The 19029-nt window shown below is 38.8% G+C and overlaps 1 protein-coding gene across 9 annotated transcripts in view; it reads left to right on the top strand.

Annotated features, from left to right (window-relative positions):
• Positions 1–19029, top strand: part of LOC105675915 (immunoglobulin superfamily DCC subclass member 4-like) — a 339899-nt gene that overhangs the window by 254141 nt on the left and 66729 nt on the right. For 7 of the 9 annotated variants that reach the window (XR_010889163.1, XM_067351469.1, XM_067351470.1 and 4 more), the window contains 2 exons: positions 17286–17496; positions 18642–18701. Coding sequence is in view for 8 of the 9 variants with exons in the window: in XM_067351469.1 (XP_067207570.1) it covers positions 17286–17496; positions 18642–18701 (271 nt within the window). In the remaining variant the exon portion in view is untranslated. The remainder of the gene's footprint in view (positions 1–17285; positions 17497–18641; positions 18702–19029) is intronic. The other 2 variants (XM_067351472.1, XM_067351471.1) reach the window with 1 other exon arrangement.

The raw sequence follows: 19029 nt of genomic DNA, 5'->3' as shown, positions 1-19029 counted from the left end.
AGGCAGTGGTATTTTCAAACCGCAGTAAGGAAGGTGAACGCCGACATCGGTCGGTCACCGACGGCGGCGGCGTGTTTGCGAGGGAGTGTTTATTTTTAGAAGATACTTTCGCAATGTACTTTTGCGAGGCGCTCACTCGGCCGTAGCGGCTGAGTATCATATCATGCGACACTCGACCCGCTGGTTTCGTTGCGCTGACCTAACCCAACGTACCAAATCCAACCCCCGGAACCTCCGTCGCCTCCGCCGACGCGCAAGGGTGTATTTTGTTTGCCTTGTGCTCGACCATTACTAACCCCGCTACAGCCGAGGACCCATGTAATGTACAGTGGCACATGGATGAGCTACAAGCTACTTCCACTACTGTGCCACGGGAACGTGTGCGACCGTGTTGCTTACTGCGTTTCGACCGCTTCCGGTGGACCCTCTTCCGAAGCGCATCCGCGCGGAAGAATGTGGCGTTTGTTTGCTACGGATGCGCATTTCCGAAAAATATGCAACTCCTCAGACATTTCTTTGCGGCGACTACTAATGAAGACCAAAATGTCATTCGATACCATATTTTGACATGGAGATAACTCATTTTAAAAACTATGAAGACGAACCTACGCGAGGAGAGAAGATTTCTTAGAATCATTGTTAATTCTTTTTTTGAAAGTTTATAAATTAACTTGTTTTAAATTGCTTCACCGAAATAAGGATTGTGCCTAATAATATTAATAAGCGCATAAATTTAATAATTTACAAGGACACGTTGTTTACAAAGACACAATCTTGAGTTGTGTATTTTCCAATACATGGTGTTAATGTTTTTTATGCGTCTAAAAAATCGTGATCGGGTAAAACTTGATTATAACATTGACAAATAAATATTTAATTTGCATGTTAATCAAACTGCACTCTGCCTGATAAAAAAAGTAGACAGATTTATTTGAAAAATCCGAAAAATTACTTATTACTTATAACCAGATAGCTTTACAAATATAATTAATGCAGGATTAATACAAATTCCACAGATAAATATTTAAAATTGTCGCATTTACTATTCATCGCTTAAGATAAATTTATTATAATTCTTGCCTTTTATTATCAATTGTTACAATTTAAAACAGATGCTTCTGTTGCACATCTGTTTAAAGATTAAAAGCGCATATGAATATTTTCTCTCTTTGGCGTACGTGACCTGCTTCTCTATCTCTTACGAAAGGGGATCTGGCGATAACATCTGGTCAGGAACGTTTGCCTCATACCAAGTTCGGCCTGCTTCCAGAAATTTATAATCCTCCAGCAACCAGTAAATATTAATGCACGTATGCATCACTACGAAGACCTTGGGGGGTACAGGAAGAAGTGGAGAAGGAAATTAGTGTATGACTAATAAATTATGGATATTTTCTCTCTCTTCCGAAACTCCGTGCATATGCGAACATGGCTTCCGCTTGTGGAAGGAAATACAGCAAGCATGTCGGTGACGCTGCACAACTTTCTGCAACAAATATAAGTTTTAGTTGGTCGAATAAAAATATCCAACTTTAATATCAATTAACAGCAGTTACACAAAAATATTTAAAATATATCTCTTGGGCTGATAAAATATGCTAATTCAAGTTTAGAGTATTAATATTTGTATTTACAGTTGTTTTTTTATCAAGTCAAGTCGTAAAGTTGTATCGATACATTATCAAAAAATATTCTCGCCATTTCTGTTTGTCTAACAAGCTTTACATCTTTTTGTTATTATAATAAATAGCGTTATTGACTTTTCCATTTTCTCAGTGCAGATACATATTGTTATTATATTACATTGTAGTTTAACTACGTAAAAACTATTTGTTCTTATCGTAGCGTAATCCATTAACGCAACCGTGTCGAGTCTCGAGAACAGGAGTATGTTATAACGCGTTCTATCTCCTCGACCATCAAATCCACCTAGTGCATTTACTATACGCCTCTGAATCTCGTGCATATACAGCAGGGTACAATCTCCGCGGCCTCCGTATGACGCTCGAATATACACCGAGTGTCCTCGAGAATTTACAACCGTTCACCTCGCAAGGGACTAATATCTATACAACAGCTAGACGTCTCGAGATCTTGAGAATGGCGGAACTAAAGCAGGAAGTTAGTGTATCTCGAGTAACATTTTCTCGTCCGGCGCTCTACACAGATTCTTTTTCTCTCTCCCACTTGTTTTCTTCCTTCGCACACACATCTCGAGCACACATCTCTCTTCTTTTCCCTCGTCTTCGGTTTATAAGATGGTCTCACCCTCTTGACCTTACGACCGATCCTAGATTAGGATTTATTTTGATCCTAAAAGAGCGTCGCCGTGCCGTCTTCGTACCGGTTCTTTCTAGGGGTCACGATTTTGTGGAGATTACAGTAACCCTGTTGCTCACGTAGTCGATTATCGTTCCGCGCTACGTCTTCCTCCCTCGTAAATCAATCGATACTCTGCGCATATGATGATTAGATGATTTAAGAAATCTCATGTAAATTTACCATCATAATCTACAGCAGACTTGTAAAATTAGAAACAAAATAAAATTAATATAAGAATGATGCATGATTCTATAACAACAAAAAGTTAACAGAAGAAAGGTTATGTAAAGAATTAAAGCGCGGATATCTATAAAGAGTGTAAACAATTTTTTTTTATTATTAATCGGTCTCGGTAACTCTATCGCTACTCTGTACCAATTGATAAAAAAAAAATGTTTTGACCCTGACACCCGTGCTTTGGTTTTTTCAGCTTTTCTTCTATTAAGAATTAATATGATTTATCGAAAAATTTCGATTTTTATTACCATATTGAAACAGTATAAATATTTATTTTACAAAATATAAATCTGATTAAAACGATATTACAAAATTAAGTTTAGGAAAACCATTTTTAAAAATATGATTTAAATTATTTGAGTTGAATATATCTTCTTATTATAAAATGGGCAACTTGCAGTTTCACAAGTATTTTTTGATGGATTCGATTACTCTGGACAGTTTAAAGGTTAATTAAACGCCTGCTGTTATTGAAGCCTATACACGCCTACATCGTCATACATCGTACTACACGATACACTCACCCTTAATCCCACGAGCGTTTATACACAACGTGTAAGATAAACCCAAGCATTTCTCATCGCTTTCTGATGTCTCTGTCACTATCCGGAACATGATTAAGTCTGTCGTCAAATATATCTTGTTACACACACACATATATGTATATATATTTGTAGAAAATAGCGTGTATAAAAAACAACGTGCGACCGCGCTATTATTAGAATTGAATATCAAGAGCAGCTTGATTTATTCGATCGTTTAATATATAACTCGCTGCGCCGACCTTTGTTTCAGTGTAGAGTGAAATTCACAAATAATGAAATAACCTGATCTCTTTGAATGCGCATGCCGGTCCCGTTTCCGTGCCCTCTAGTTTATTCTATCTGAACAATACGTTCATTAATTACGTTATGTGTGCAAACCTTCATCGCACATACCCGATTAGTTTCATTTTACATCCTAGTGTTATGTTTCGCATTCGATATGCACGCGTTGAAAGCTTTGACCCATGTGTTTACTTGTTCAACACATCTCATAGATATCTCTGCGAAAATATGTCTGCAGACAATTTAACAATATATAAATGATTTTTGTTCATAAGGTGGCCAATTTTGTGAATTAAGTAAGCATTAAACTTGCTAAATTTAAGGATTCATCACGCAATACACGTGGGCATATTATTACTGCAATCATTTATTTCTAATTTTACTAAAATGAGAGCTTTTTTGGACTAAAGCTAGATTATATAAATGTCTACGTTTTAATTTGACAAATGTATAATAATTTTTTAAACTATATTTTAAACAATATCCATTCTATTATTCTTCTTTTAGTTAAACAGCTTTTATATAGATAAAAAAACTTACTAACTATATAATTTCGTTACAACATAAATTCGTATAAGCGTTATGACAAACTTTGGATGCTTTGTGGTCAGACGTTTAACTTTCCCTTACCTGTCGTATTTTCACTTTTGCGTCGTAACGGAACGAGCTGATTGATCGAGTATCGCCGAACAAGAAAAACACCCGTAATGTGAAAAAGTCACACGGTCGATGTATCGAAAAGCACAGATTTTTCCACGGGACATAAAATTAAAGCCTAAGGATCCGCACAGTCGTCGCTATTTGTATGTTTATTATTTATCGCAATATTGAAAAAGTTTCGATCAATATCGATGTTTCTCAAGTTTTTCTATGCTCACGTAAATATTTAAGGGCGAAGAGAGGTGTTTCAAATAATATACGATCTCTTATTTTCTCGTTTCTTTTATCATCGCATTTGATCGGGGTTCCCCTATGCCGACGAGAAAAGTTAAAATTGCATTTGAAGTTATATGAAGCAGTCCACGGCATATCCCTTTCTATTGCGGGTGCCTTCGTATTCCTTCTATTCCACGCATCCCGGCTGCACTATCGTTTCGATCATCCTTTAGTAGGAAGTCCTCGTGCGATGCCGTCGAGCGAGGACGTATCGTCTTCGGATTTCGATTTAGCGGGATGTGCGCGCGATATAAATTTATAACGTCAAGATTGAGAATGGAATAATAAATTCACCCTCTCGGCTGAGCGGAGAATGGCCTATACCTGACAGACTTCACTTAGATTTCCAAATCTTACGATATATTCCTCTTAGCGCGAAGAATTTTTCGGGCTACACTTGGAAACATTCATCATGACCATGTGACCCTCTACATGCGTTAAAATAATTCAAAAGATTGTACTTCCCATTGTTTCTGCGATTTATTCGTAATACATAAATCCATGGTAATCTTTAGATTTTCGAGATAACGATTTGAATTTCCGGTTGAAAAGAAATAAGAACTAGAATTAATGTAAGAAATAAGGTAATGTGTTACGTTTTCTCTCTAATGGTGAAAAGCGAGCAAATAATCACGATAAACAAGAAAATTAAATGCAAACTTGCCTTTCGCTAAGCACAGCTTACTTAAGTTTGAGCACGTTAGTCCGCTAAATTACTGGCATGTCGTATACGACTTTTTTGAATATTGTTTTTGCGATTACGTGGTTGGTCTTACGTAAATTGCTACTCTTCTTTGTTGCCTTTTTTTGCAGCCACAATGGGTGAAGCAGGACATTTTCTCGTCCTGAATAAAGAGTAACACGAGCCGGTCTACTTTATTGCGCAATTCGCTAATAATACATCGACCACTTACGAAAGTAAATGCCAGTCGAGCATTTTCTTGCTACTTGTCGTGATGTATATCAATGTGTGTCTGCGAAGATAGAATTCCATATATTGCTTATATCTTGAAAATTAAAAAAATAGTTAATTTTCCGTTATCTTATATTTCAAAATAAGCTGCGTGCTATAACTGCATAAAGTAAAACAAAGATTTTATTTCTTTTCCATATACTTATTTGTTTTATTGGTTTTATAATAAATTAAACGAGATAACGTTTATCAAATCTGTTTCATCTCCTACTAATTGTGTATTTTAAAAGGCAATATTGAAGATTCATGTATTATAATAGATTATCCGAAAAATGCTACAAACTTTTCGACAAACGATTTAATATGTAAAGGGTTCAGAGGAAAAGTGGACCAGGTCCTTTTCTAAATCCATGTATAAATTTTAAAAAAATTTAACAGTTTTTACTGAATGATTTAAAAGTGAGTGCAAATGTTTAAGTCTAAAATTGAAGGAAACTGTAGCATCCATGAAAAACAGTGTACATGTTGCGCACAATTAAAATAACTCAAACTTTAAAACTAATTTTGTAACAGTTAAGAAAAATGGACTTGATCCATTTTTCCTCTGAACCTTTTATGTATAAAGAAGTAACGATTAAAAAAAATCTACGGCGCGTCCTATTATTATGCGACGAATAATTCCACACGTGTGGTCGATCGCGTCTTCTCGTCGGTTAAGGACCCAATAAATAATGCATCACGTAACGTTACATAAATCATCGGAGGATGTAGATGTCACGTACAAGGCGGACGTGAAATTCAATGTAATGGGACCGCGGGCGAAATCTGGTCGCATCGCGACCCGAGCACGACGCATTCCGCTCCGCAATTACGCCACGGACTCGATACGTATCTGCCGCATGATGTATTAATTTCGATCAATTTGTCGCACTGCGCGGAAGGCGCGGGAGAAGGCGGAAGAACTTGTGCCGGCGGAGCGCAATCTCTCGTGTTTACCGGCGCGCTCGAGCGACGGAAAGCCCGACGCGCGTTACTCTTCATCCGGGATGAGAAATCGCCCGGCCTCGACTTCCGCTGCAAGATGCGCGGAAGAAAGAGCGATTTACGTGAGATCGCGCTCGGTCGACTGCCTCGCCTGAGAAGAGTTCAGGGAGCATTTGAATAACCGTATTACAAATACTCATCTATTTATACACCAGCCAGCCAGCCAGCCAGCCAGATATTACGACAAGGGGTGTGTATGAAAAATTAAATCGTCAGATTTTAATGGAAATGAGAGATGTGTGTGGACGCGTTATCGGTTCGTTTATACTTTTAGGAATGTAATATTAGTCAGATTTTTTTATATTTCCTGCACAACGTGTCCAATATATAAAGTTAATTGAAATTCCAATGCGCGAGTGACTGCTGATATTTCATTTGCACATATATTATAAGCAAATATAAAATTTTTTAATACGTTATTTATACAGCATCAGCTTCTAACGATAAAGCAAAAAATTCGAGTTCTCGAATACGTAGGTAGTTTCGAATTTTTATGGACAACCTTCAACTTTAGATTTGCCAAATATTTCAGATATTTTGGACTTGCGAGAGTTTGAACATTTTTCCTTGCAAAATTGTTGAATATTTAACGTACGAAAAGAGGAAGCAAAATTTGTGATATGAATTGTAGTAAGACACGTGGAGAAAAGAATCGCAACGAGAGCCCGTTTACGTAACGATAAATACGCGAACAATGCCGGGCAATACGAGACGCTTCGTCGATACGCTACATTGAATGCGCTTTGCGCGAAGTAAACAAATCACGCAAATTACATAGCATAAATATATTTCCGTCATCGGTCTCGCTGTATTCGAGCAACAAATACACCGTTCGACTGTTGGAGAATCACGATGGAAAGCGAATGCACATCAAAAGGAAGGAAGGCAAAAAGGTATATACGACGAGCGACGTTGCCTGGCTCGTTCGGTTGTCAATATCGAAAATTAGAAATTCGGAGCAGGCAGCAAGTTCCGGTCCGCTCTCTCGACGCGTATCGGTGTGCCGGCCACATCGACGCAACCTATCTCCCCTCGCCCGCCCTGCCCCCCCGTCAACCTCGACTATCGCTCGTGAATGCAGGCTCCGAAAACACTCCGTGATCGTACAGTGACCGTCGGCGCTCTTGCTGCACATAAATCAAACAATATCGATCACGTGTTTACTTTGCCGTCTCTCTGCAGCCACCATTACTATGTCACCGCGCGGCGATATATTCAGTGGGAACGTGTGTACGTGCGCACGTATCGGCGGGCAGGCTTGTCGTGGCGGTACGAACGATCTCGGGGAAAATTCGTGGGAAATGCACGATTTATAGAGTAACGTTGTGCACGGCTGTATGTGTGTTTACGTGTGCGAACAACCTCGCTCGGGCGCAATCTATCGAAGAGCCGCCGCCGCCGCCGCCGCCGCTAGCGCAGTAGCGTCAAACTGAAAAATTGGGTTACCCGAATAACGACGGAGGAAAGCGTACATTAAATTCACGGCGGTTAATTCGATTTCTATCGGTAAATTACTAAATGGTTTTCGACGCCCCGAATTGTTCGCCCGCGCGGAAACGCCGCTGATCCGGAAGACCCGCCGCCGTTGGCTATCAATGGACTCACGAACGAGCTCACTCTATCTTTAACGTTGAAAATGGCAAACTAGTTGTTCTCTCTCTCTCTCTCTCTCTCTCTCTCTCTCTCTCTCTCTCTCTTAGATGCTTATACGTATACATGCTTCTGCTCGGTTTGCTGTCAGTTTTACGATGAATAGCAAAAAGAAGAAAGAGCAAAAATCAACACGGTATTTTAATAATATTACATATTACATTTCTGATGGAGTTGTTTTCAGCAACATTTGCTTCCTCTTTTTTTGCATTTTACTGTCATTTTATATTTTTTATTTTCTATCTGCATTCTTTGTATCAGCCGCAGCAGTTTTCTGCCGCGTATCACTGTTTCAATGCAATTTGCATGTACCGTTTATTGGTGGACTGCCGAGTGCACGCAACCATCCGGTAGATTTATGAATCGCACGCTGGTACGCGCGCGCGTGTGCGCGGGATTTTGCGAATATCAAGGAGTCGTGGGATTGGAGCAAGTTTCGCTGCAAACGCCTCCGAGCGTATTCCGCGTATGACACAGCGCATGTTTTTCCGGAACTCTCCTCGCAAAGTTTTCTGCAGGATGCGCGCGTTGATTGCTTTCCGAGGTGTCGACACATGTGCTGAAAATCACGAGTTTTTGATTGATTCTGAAATTTTATTCGACACAATTTTCATAATGACGACGTGTACGACGTGTAAAATAATAGATTATAAAATTTAAAAAGAGAGAGCTTTATTTAAAAGTTATAGAATTATTCATTTGTAAATAATATGTTTTTATCGGATTCGGTGTTAGCAGCAACTAGGTCGTATTAAAAGAATCAAAATATTTTTAATAATTTACTAAATATTTTAATTACTTTTGCCTCATTGATTTCATGTTTTTTTACACTAAATTAAATTACATTAAATTGCTGTAAAATAATCATGTTACTTGACATTGTTTATTATTTGTTTATTTTTAATGCCCAAACGCATTGACCTTATTGGCTAATTGTTCGCTTGCGAGAAGATTGCGCCATAAAGTACGACGATCCAGTACGGCGAGAAGCGAAAATACAATGCTGAGAGAATGCGCACCAGTTCGGTTGGTAAGAGCCGCGCCTCTTGACAGGATATATGTCCACGAAGGAAAAAGACGTCGTTACCGGAGGCTCATTAACGAGAGGCTCAAGCTACCCCCAAGACATCCCTAGCCTAACACCTTTGGGCCCGTTGTGCCATCGAAGGCGGGCATCGTCACCTCACCCTGCAAAGAGGCGTACTGAGCTCCAATACTAATTAGCTGCCGTCTTTTCGAGTCGGCTGTACCATTCTATTTCATCTCTTCTCACCCTCCGATATCTCCGTCTGTTCTTTCGCTTTTTTTCCTCCTTCCTCAACCATCGGAATCCGACCTAAACCCCAGCTTTTTCCGAGGTGCTCCGCGATCTCTTTTCTGTTTTTGCCGCTTCGTCTCCTTCTCTTACGTGAATGTCGTTCTAGTTTACTTCTTGAATATATAAAATATAGCTGGAATTATGTATCTCAAAACGTCCACGGATTTTAAAGATTAGCGAAATTTAATGTATATTGATTATAAAATATTAAGACTTTTATATTTTACTAATACACAGAGAAATTCAAAAAGCGTATAAAAATATTAGGTTATACATAAAAGGTGATTTTATATTAAGAATTTGAATCTACTTTTTTTACCGAACAATGTTCTATATACCTGTTTTAATTATCTTCCATCTCACCTGCTTCAATATTCTTTGACTTAGCTGTTTTCTGATATCCAAACAGCATTTCCTTCAAAAGCCAACGCGCCCTCCTGTTTTCGTTAATTCAATTTGTTCTTATCTTCTGTGTTCTGTTATTCGAGTCTTACCACGCGAACGTCTAATCAAATCTATTCCAACAATCTCGCTCCCTCAAACAGCTTCGTTAAATCCCTTCCTCTCGCTCTCTTCCTCGCACTTTGCTGAAACCATCGTTCTCCCCCGATCTATCGTACATCTTCTTTCAGGGTCGCTTCGATTCCTTTTTCACATCTAATCCAAACTCAGCCCCCGTCGCTTTACTTTTTTTTATTTCCCTGTTATTCGCGCCTCTTTTCCGCTTCTTATTCGGTATAAATAATTGAACACTGCGATAGATAGTGACGAACAACTCGCCCAAAGCCACTTTGTTAAAAGAGAAGCGCCGTTTGTCTCAGCACCGATCCTTCTCTTTTATCCCTTTTGGAGAGATTTCGCGAGAATTTGGATTCGTGCCACGCCTAAGTGTCCTTCGTCGATGCAACGGCGGATTTTCGAGAAATTCGTCCGATCGTCCGGCATTATTCTCGCCTCGCCTCGATAGCTCGCTCGAATGGCACTGTTTATTTCAGAATCACCACTTTACAAAGTTTACACACACTTACCAGTGATAATACTAATTTTTCTAAATTAAAATTTTCAGCAAATTGTTTTCAAGTTATTTTTTACGTGGTAATGTCGACAGTGTTTTTCTCTCTCCTTATATCTTTGCCATATTATATTTCATCTGGATTATCGAGTAATTTTTGCGGAAAACTTGTCCCCAAATAATGATGTGATCGAATTTATGTATCAGTCCATCGACTAAGTATTCACAAAGTGTCAATTACAAACCTCATTTTCCAAAATCAACGTGCCGTCAATGATGCAGTTTGTTCAGTAACCCGCGAAAACATGCAGATTCTCGCTGAAAATTTTACATCGAAATTGCTGATAAAATTAGTTACAAAACATTACGCAAACAACGTGTCCTAATAAAGCGTTAATTTGTTTGCACATAAAATACAATTTAATTTATTATCACGAGCGATGTTATACGAATACACGCGCTATTCTCTTCCAAAACGAGAGAGAGAAAGAGAGAGAGAGACAGCCACAATTATTGCGGCAAAATCAGACGGGTACGTGAGAGAAAGATAATGCACCAAGGGAAATGAGGAGACCGGGGGTTGAAGCGGCCGATAGGGTATTCAAGTAATGACGACGATAACGACGGCGACGATAATCAACGCCCAGCGCCCATGTCGGACGCGTTTCGCCGCAGTAACAGCAATGACGAACGATGCCGAGCGGCCATTAAATTGATACCACCTGCTAATTGGTACCTCCAATTTCTATCTCTCGGTGTACCGACTATCGCGCGATAAAATAATCGCGCGACGCGCCTCTCGCCAGTATTGCTGCGCGCGCGAAATGATTCGCGCGCGCTGTACAGACTGTCTGACAATTTCGCGAGTGCGTCACGGCGATGATCAATGGGTAACATTATTGCAGCTTTGGTCGGATGGATCTCGCTAATGTACTAGCATGACGCGCTTCCTCACGTCGCATTTACGTACTGCTGATACGCATTTGCAATTTCTAGCTGAGAAATGAAGAGATAGGAAACAAGGCGAATGCATATGTACTTCTCGATTTTTCCTAATTACTCGAATCACTTTTTTATTATTTTACCTTTGTACATATTTTTATACTTGAATGTACATTTTGTACGAGGAAAAAGTAAAAGGGATATGTTCAATTGATTCGACAAAGTCTCTCTATACTCTCCTCTTAGCATTGTGATAAACCAAACACTACTACATACGTTTTCATAACTACATACATCCAATATTATTATAAAATTTAATCTCGCGAATTGTCTATTCTAAAAATCTGTCTATTTTCACATAATTTTTTCGCGACGTTGTATCGGATGACGTGTAGGAAAGTGTCTGACACAACGGGAGTGTCAATACCGCTATTAAAAATTGACACGCAAATGGATCGTGTCAGAGCCTTCAAGCAGCCTTTTCCTAAATTTTTGTTCTCCTTTCTTTTATTTCGCTTGCGTCAGTCGATATTGTCGCGCGTCTGTTAGTTCACGTTCGAGACAAAACCGACCGGATACAAGCTGTCTCGGCCAAATTGATCGACATGCCTGACTGCGTCCCGAGATCCCACGAAAACTCGAAAAAAAACAAGAAAAAGAAATGGGAACCCGAGCTGTGACACAGCACGTCGACCAACTTGTGTAAAAGTGCGACTACTCGTATATCGAGACTCCCGTAAATAGAATTTATCTTCAGTTCGTACAACACGTTCGTATCTTCGGTATTGAAGTCGTCGCATACCTGTGCAGGAAACCTTTTACATCGCGAGATTACAGTGAATGGCTAAGAAAACTTGCTCGCTCGTATTGACGAAGTTTCTACTTTTCCACGGCAGAAAAATGTCAGCATTTACGCTCACAAGACAAAAAAGGAAGAAGAATCATCGAAAATGTAGGAGTTTCGCGAAAACTACTTTACATAATATAAATATTATTTGCGAAATAAATTGCAATCATATTTTGTATTTTGGAGAGTGACTTTTAATAAATCATTTTGTTATCGACTAAAGTATTATTGATATCATTAGTTGAGAAATGTTATTCAAAACGCAAAAGCACTGACGAAATATTTCTTAAAGAAAAGTCGTGTAGAGACGGCCATTTACGCTACGCTTTCAACACATTCGCACGCTAAATTGCAATGCATCTTTCACCCGATTTCACACGCTCTCAGTAGTTATATGCGCGCACAATACCTTCGATCCATCTGCCGCTCGTGAATTAAAGGAAAATGAAAATTGTTGAATAGTGCTCGCTTGTAGTCATATAACCGTACAAAGAAGCGTGTTTCCGGAGCGCTTTTGGGTTGATCTAAGCAGAAAATGGCAAATCTTCGTAGCGGCGGCGAAAGGCCAAAAGCACTGAAAGCTCGCTTACGCTGGTTACCGCCCGGTAAATTGCGCTTAGAGATGTTTTATGTACCACCCGGCTTGTCGTAAGCCGGCACTCTCTCGCTCTCTCATTCCATCTCTCTCTCTCTCTCTCTCTCTCTCTCTCTCTCTCTCTCTCTCTCTCTTTGGCCGGATATTCCTGTGGGATGCAGAAGAGACGAGCAAAAAGTCAAGAGAAGAGCATGCAAGAGGGATGCTGCTGCCCTGTTCTGTTCCTTTCACTATTCGTACGCCAAAAACACGTTGATTTCTAAGACTGAAACCACATTGCGAGCAACATCCTATGTTGCTTCGTAATTTCTCTCAACTGCGATAGAAAGAGGTGCTTGGAAATTGTACGACAAATTTGGTTACTTTACTGTAGATTGCGTCGATTGTTCCAAGGGACGTGAAAATCGCGTCAAGACTTTAGTCTAATCTCAGACTGCTTGAAGCTGTGTACTTACTCGCAGACGTCGCAGACAATCTTTGTTCCGAAGTTACATTTATTACATTAGGAGTTTTCATTAATTTATTGTATGTAAAATCTGAGTTTTACATTAGTTGTTGTGTGAATGTTCTAAATTATTATTATTATTATTATTAATTATTTATTTTATTATTAAAGTATTATTTTAGATTGAGTTTATTTGAGATTTTAGCCGAATAAAGCGCTTTCTTCTTTTTATTGCGTCTCATTTAATTGAGAAAAAAAACAAAAGAGGACAAATACCGAAGTTTTATCCATAAATCATCGCAAAGGCATGCATTTATTACGTCATGTTACAAAAACAAAAGAATATTTTAGATTTTATTTCAGAATCAACAATTATTAATGTGCAATCATAAGTAGCGTGAGCGCGCGCGCACACACACAGTAATCATAATCCATTTATTTATCATATTACATGTTTCGCTGTAATAGAACACGACATGATAACGCGTTGAGCACGTGATGTTCTTACTTTCATAATCTCGGTTGCAAGCCGAGAGTTCGAAACTATAAGATTTTCGTAGCTAAGTTACGAAGGTTTCTGACCCCCACGGGGCAAAACGTAGGAGAGCTGGCGGATATTTAATTTTCCCCGGCGGAAGTATGCGGCAGATATAAAAGGCGTGAAACGATAACCACGGCTGAGGGAGGAAAAGAGAGAGAAAGAGAGAAATATGGACAATAAAAGCGACGTAAAGGGATACGCGAGCGTATTTCTAATTTATACTTGGAACTCTCTTCTTATCCCGGCTCTTAAGCCCGCAAAAATTACAGGCGGCTTTCAAGCGATTGCTATCAGTTTTAGATAGTCTTTAAATTTGAAAATATGTCTATTTTTTTAAAGAATACCAGCGCTTCACCGAGTGCTATTAAAGCGAGTTTGTATGGTTTTTGAATATTCTTTAAGAATTATCATATTATTTTTATTCATTATTTTTTTAATTGTGATTTTAAACAAATTAATTGGAAATGCTGTCTACTGGTTATTACGGGATATAAGAATCTTCTTGGAATGCGGAAAATATTATCAGATATAAGAATATTTAATAAAGTTATTTAATAAACTTGTGATATTTTTTTTGGAAAAAATATACATTTTCAACACTGACCTTATCTTCTCGCAAAACATCTTACGTAAATGGATACATTTTTTATTGCAACTAGTATCGGAATGTTTTATAAACACGTCATTTGATGTGATCGCCACATATCATATACGTATATTTTATACAAGATCATCTCGTAAGGGATCGAGTACACGCCTGCGGGCAGATATGAAACTTTGAGACCACCTGTTCCTTTTTTTTCAAGTAAGAAATTTGAGAGAAACTCAAGTAGCGGTTCAAAAAAGGAAAACGACACAAGTTTGATTAACGTATGGCGCGGATCGGAAGATCGACCCTTATCAGTTTAATATCCAGAACTTTGCTTATCCAAGCGTCTCCCTTTCATGCGGAAGGATCACGTCACTCTAGATCCGTGGTGGTTTCCAGAAGGATGCGACGGGGGAATAATTAATGAGAGGGGTGAGAGCATCCTCTTCCCGGATAGAACATACGTTTAACGATCCCCCCGTCGCTGGGGCTGGATGAGGCTGGCCCCGATAGCGGAGTCAGAAGGGATGCCTTGTAGGTGCGCTGGCCGGAGGCACGTACTTCTATAATTGTTGGGGTGGCTCGGAGACAACCTTTAACGGCCATCTCGTACGCCACCCCCCTTGGGCGCGGGAAGACTTAATGCGTTTTTCCAATTCGATCGTTATACGTGCGCAATCCCTATCGATTCTAAGCGATACCAAGTGTCGCATCGACTTGAAGCATTTGAGAGACTCGATTTTCGAGGGGATGATTCGCCTAGTGAGATTTCCCTCGAGTTAAGGAGAATTCTTATTTGGCACTGAATTTATGGAGAGCGTCTTCCCTTTTAGTGAGAGAGGGGGAGGGGGAGGAGAGAGAGAGAAAGACACTGCGCGAATTACGATTGAACGAGATGAAGATTGAAATCGTTTTGCAACCTATGTGATAATACTTGTCCGCGGGAAATGAGAAGAAATGACGGGGAGGGAAAAATCGCAAGAAGACATTTAGAATAAGGAAAATTGAGATAGATGGATAGATGAAAAGTTTAAGAGGAATCAGACTCCTGAAGCAAGATGAGTCTGTGGCTACTGGCCAAACTTAATATACAAACTAGTCCATGCAACCCAAGCACTTTGAAACAATTCCAATCTTCGTCAAACTTGATGACGGAAAAAGTAGATTGAGCACCAAAATAAAAAGATCAGATATAAATCATATAAAATTGCAAAAACCAAATACCCGTTTTTCGTGTTATGTATCTCAGTTGCGACTATACATATTTGAAATGTAAAAATATCATATCCAAAAATATTTAATTTAAAAAAGAAGAAAAATATTTATAGAATTAGGATTTCAATTTATTTTTGTATATATGAAGACATAGAATTTTGTTATAAATTTAGTAATTTCTATAAAGCATTCTCCAGTGATATAAAGCCTAGTCATCACGACACGTTAATCACACGATCCACAAAATTCAAAAAGTTAAACCGCGAAATCCGTTTATTATCGCGCTTTAATAGGCGGCGTTGTAAACCGTGGAAATGTAATACCTCGTTTGTAATGCTATACACGCTGATGTGTGTATGTACCAACGGCTACGACTAATTTCAGATTACACTGAAATTTTGATGTAACGACGCGGTAATTCACTTATCACCACAGCGACGTGCTTGATCGACCAACAATCGACGACGACGTCGATAGAATGGAATATTTATATGCGACACGAAGTGCGACAATATTTAACGTTTATGTAGACAAAACGTTACGCATTACACGCGTGTTTATGCAGGAAGCATTGTAACAATGGGCAGTCGAACCGATCATCGACGCATTACACATCTATGCGGCCACGTACAAGTCATTGTTGAACACGAAATATTTCCGGTAACAATAGGATGACAGCTGAAACGGCCGGAAGCGAACATCGCTTTTTAAAGCGAATCAGACGGCAGTACAGGGGTTAATGACGGACGACATAATTGATCAAATAAATGGATAGTTGGGTACCGATTAACCGAGAGTCGATTAATCGCGCTACCGACTAATTGCCGTCATTTGATGAATTGAGGCCGACCGGAACTGATCGTTCCCGTGCAGTCGCTTTGTCCCGATTCCAAAACATATGTTCCGGAAATATCTGCAGCGGTAATATTTTCGTTTCAAATTGTATGATTTGAAGCAGCGATGTAGGTTGCTTTTACAGAAAAACAAATCAACAATATGGATACGCTGGTGGTCTTACATTATTATCAATTTTATTTTTTAATAAATATCTTGGTTGGAACAAAAAATCGGCTTAAAAATATAAATTAGTTAGTTTATTAATAGTGTATTTAGCTGTATTAGTATATTCATCGATGGATGAAACGTTTTGTCGACGAATAATTTATAATAAATGGTGCATCAGCGGGAGATTAACATACTTCTCAGCTAAGAATGTTGCACAATTTTGTAAAAAATGGCATAATATATCAATGTCTGAAGCTTCTTATCACTCAAAAAAATGATCTTGCAATAATAGCTGAAATTTTCTAGGTGTAAAAAATTAACTAAAACAGATAAATGATTAGCAACTGTTGTGATATTGCATATGTAATTACTTAATCAGTTTAGATGACAGAAACAGAATATATATCTGTATTGTTTGTGAACTTTAAAAAGAAAGTTTCTCTAAAGCGCCTATCTATATAAGATCAATCACGTGTTCGATTATGCAATGAATAACATTTAGCAATGGTACCTAAATTTTTCAGATGCTATTGCTAGAACATTACTGCTATAAATTCTATATGTGACAAACAATGTTTTCACAGATACGAAAAATAGCGATACATTCTTGTTGCGATATCTAGAAATCTAACTACATCAGCGAAATATTTTTTTGAGTGATTGCAATTAATGCATAAACGCAATCTATCGCTGTCTATGCGCATTTCACAGCTTTTTGTGGAATGATAATGTTTTCCTAAGAAAACAGAAACGCAATTGGAATAATCGAATCAATTATTCGGATCGGTAAATTGATGATCGGATTTCGGGTGGATGAAGTCTAATCGGGTATTCACTTTGCTTGCAGGTTTCCTGGATACGTAAGAGGGATTTGCATATCCTGACGTCATCGATCCATGCTTACACGGGAGACGCAAGATTTTCCGTTAAGCACCCCGAAGCATCCGACGAATGGACGCTGAAGATCGCTTACGTTCAACCGCGGGACGCCGGGGTTTACGAATGCCAGGTTAACACCGAGCCGAAAATGAACTTAGCCTTCATGTTAAAAGTCGAAGGTAAAATCAAAGGTCGTAAGTAAGGTCGTAAGAAATCTGCCAGATAACCCTTTCATGGAATTCCCAATCGAAAAAGGTATATATATCAATTTTTATCGCAAGAAAGAGAGAAAATAAGTGTGTGTCTATCTGCTATCTATTTAAAGATAGATTCATTTACTTTTATCTTCTAATGTTGCAAAATATACCGAATTAGTTCAATTCCCACGTAAAATTTTAGTGCACTGAGTTAAAAGATCAAGTGGAAGACTGTGAAAGGGTTTTAGATTAGATCTCGTAATGACTCTATGCCGCTGTAAATATTTTGCGTAATTTACGATAGATGAAGGAATACGTAAGCGCTTTCGTAAGTGTCTATCACCTGACTGGTCAGGAAAGACACTGCTGGATACTCGAATACGCACCAGCATGATCAAAGTGATTAATGCTTTCGCTTGCATGTCTGTCACGTGAAGAGTCTCTTCAAGTATCGATTAGCTTTGTTGCATCTACTTCTCTAATCGAGTAATCGCATAACATCGCAGTTACTTTGATTATCAGCGCTCCGCATCGATTTCGTCTTTCAATACATAAAACACTTGTATGTGTAATATATACAATCATTTAAATGAAAAATAGTGCCCCGACGATTGAAAAAAAGCATCTACTTTGACGCATTTTTTATCAAACTGATAAACAACAGATTACACAATCTGTTATATTATATAAACATTATCGCCATGAAATATTTAAACGTGCATTTAGATAGATCTTGGGAAATAATCATAATTTAAATATTTTTCGAATTTCGCAATTTTTTGTTGCCGTTGAAAAAGATTTGCAAGAGATTTCAAAAAGCAATCGCTCAAAATCACTATGTTTCAATGTAATTCCGTTACATTAAGGTGAAAATGAAGAGATCAAAAGCTTTTTTTTTCGCGCGCGCAATCTCGACGATATATTACAGAGAAATGGATAGTGGAAAGTAAACGGAAAGCGATAAACAACTTGGTTGACAATATTCTTTCTGCCCGAAGTCTCGCAGGCATACGTGGTCCATATATATACCGGTAGTGCTTTCGACGTTAGTTCGATTCCCAGCCCCCGAAACAATAGATCTCGACGAAATCGATTAACTCGATATCTTTTCTGTCCTCCCATTCCAGAAAGTGCCCCTGTCCCTGCCACCACCACACCGAACGCCATTCACCGGACGTTCAACTCAGGTTAGACTCACGCAAGAACAGATTCCTTTTCCAAACTGTTGAATTTGCTAGCGGCTAGAAGTTTTATTTGCGACGTTTAGTTGTGTGCTATAACAGAGTGCATGGATGTATATAGCACAAATTAACGGCCAGGCCCGGTGGGTTTCGTTCGCCAATGAGATCGTAGCGCGAAGAGGGTGAAACAGACAGCCCTTAAGCGTCGTTACGTGAAACATCCGAGACTGTCGGCGAGTATTCTTTCTTTTTTTTGCAAGTTGACGTTAACGCCTGCTAATTTGCCGCCGTAATACTGCAAGTTCGTAAATATACGAAGCGTTAAATATTCAGT

This window comes from Linepithema humile, chromosome 3 (genome assembly GCF_040581485.1).
Source record: "Linepithema humile isolate Giens D197 chromosome 3, Lhum_UNIL_v1.0, whole genome shotgun sequence".
NCBI classification, from domain to species: Eukaryota; Metazoa; Arthropoda; class Insecta; order Hymenoptera; family Formicidae; genus Linepithema; species Linepithema humile.
The sequence above is the reverse complement of the archived record's forward strand: the minus strand, read 5'-3'. Positions and strand labels throughout refer to the sequence as shown.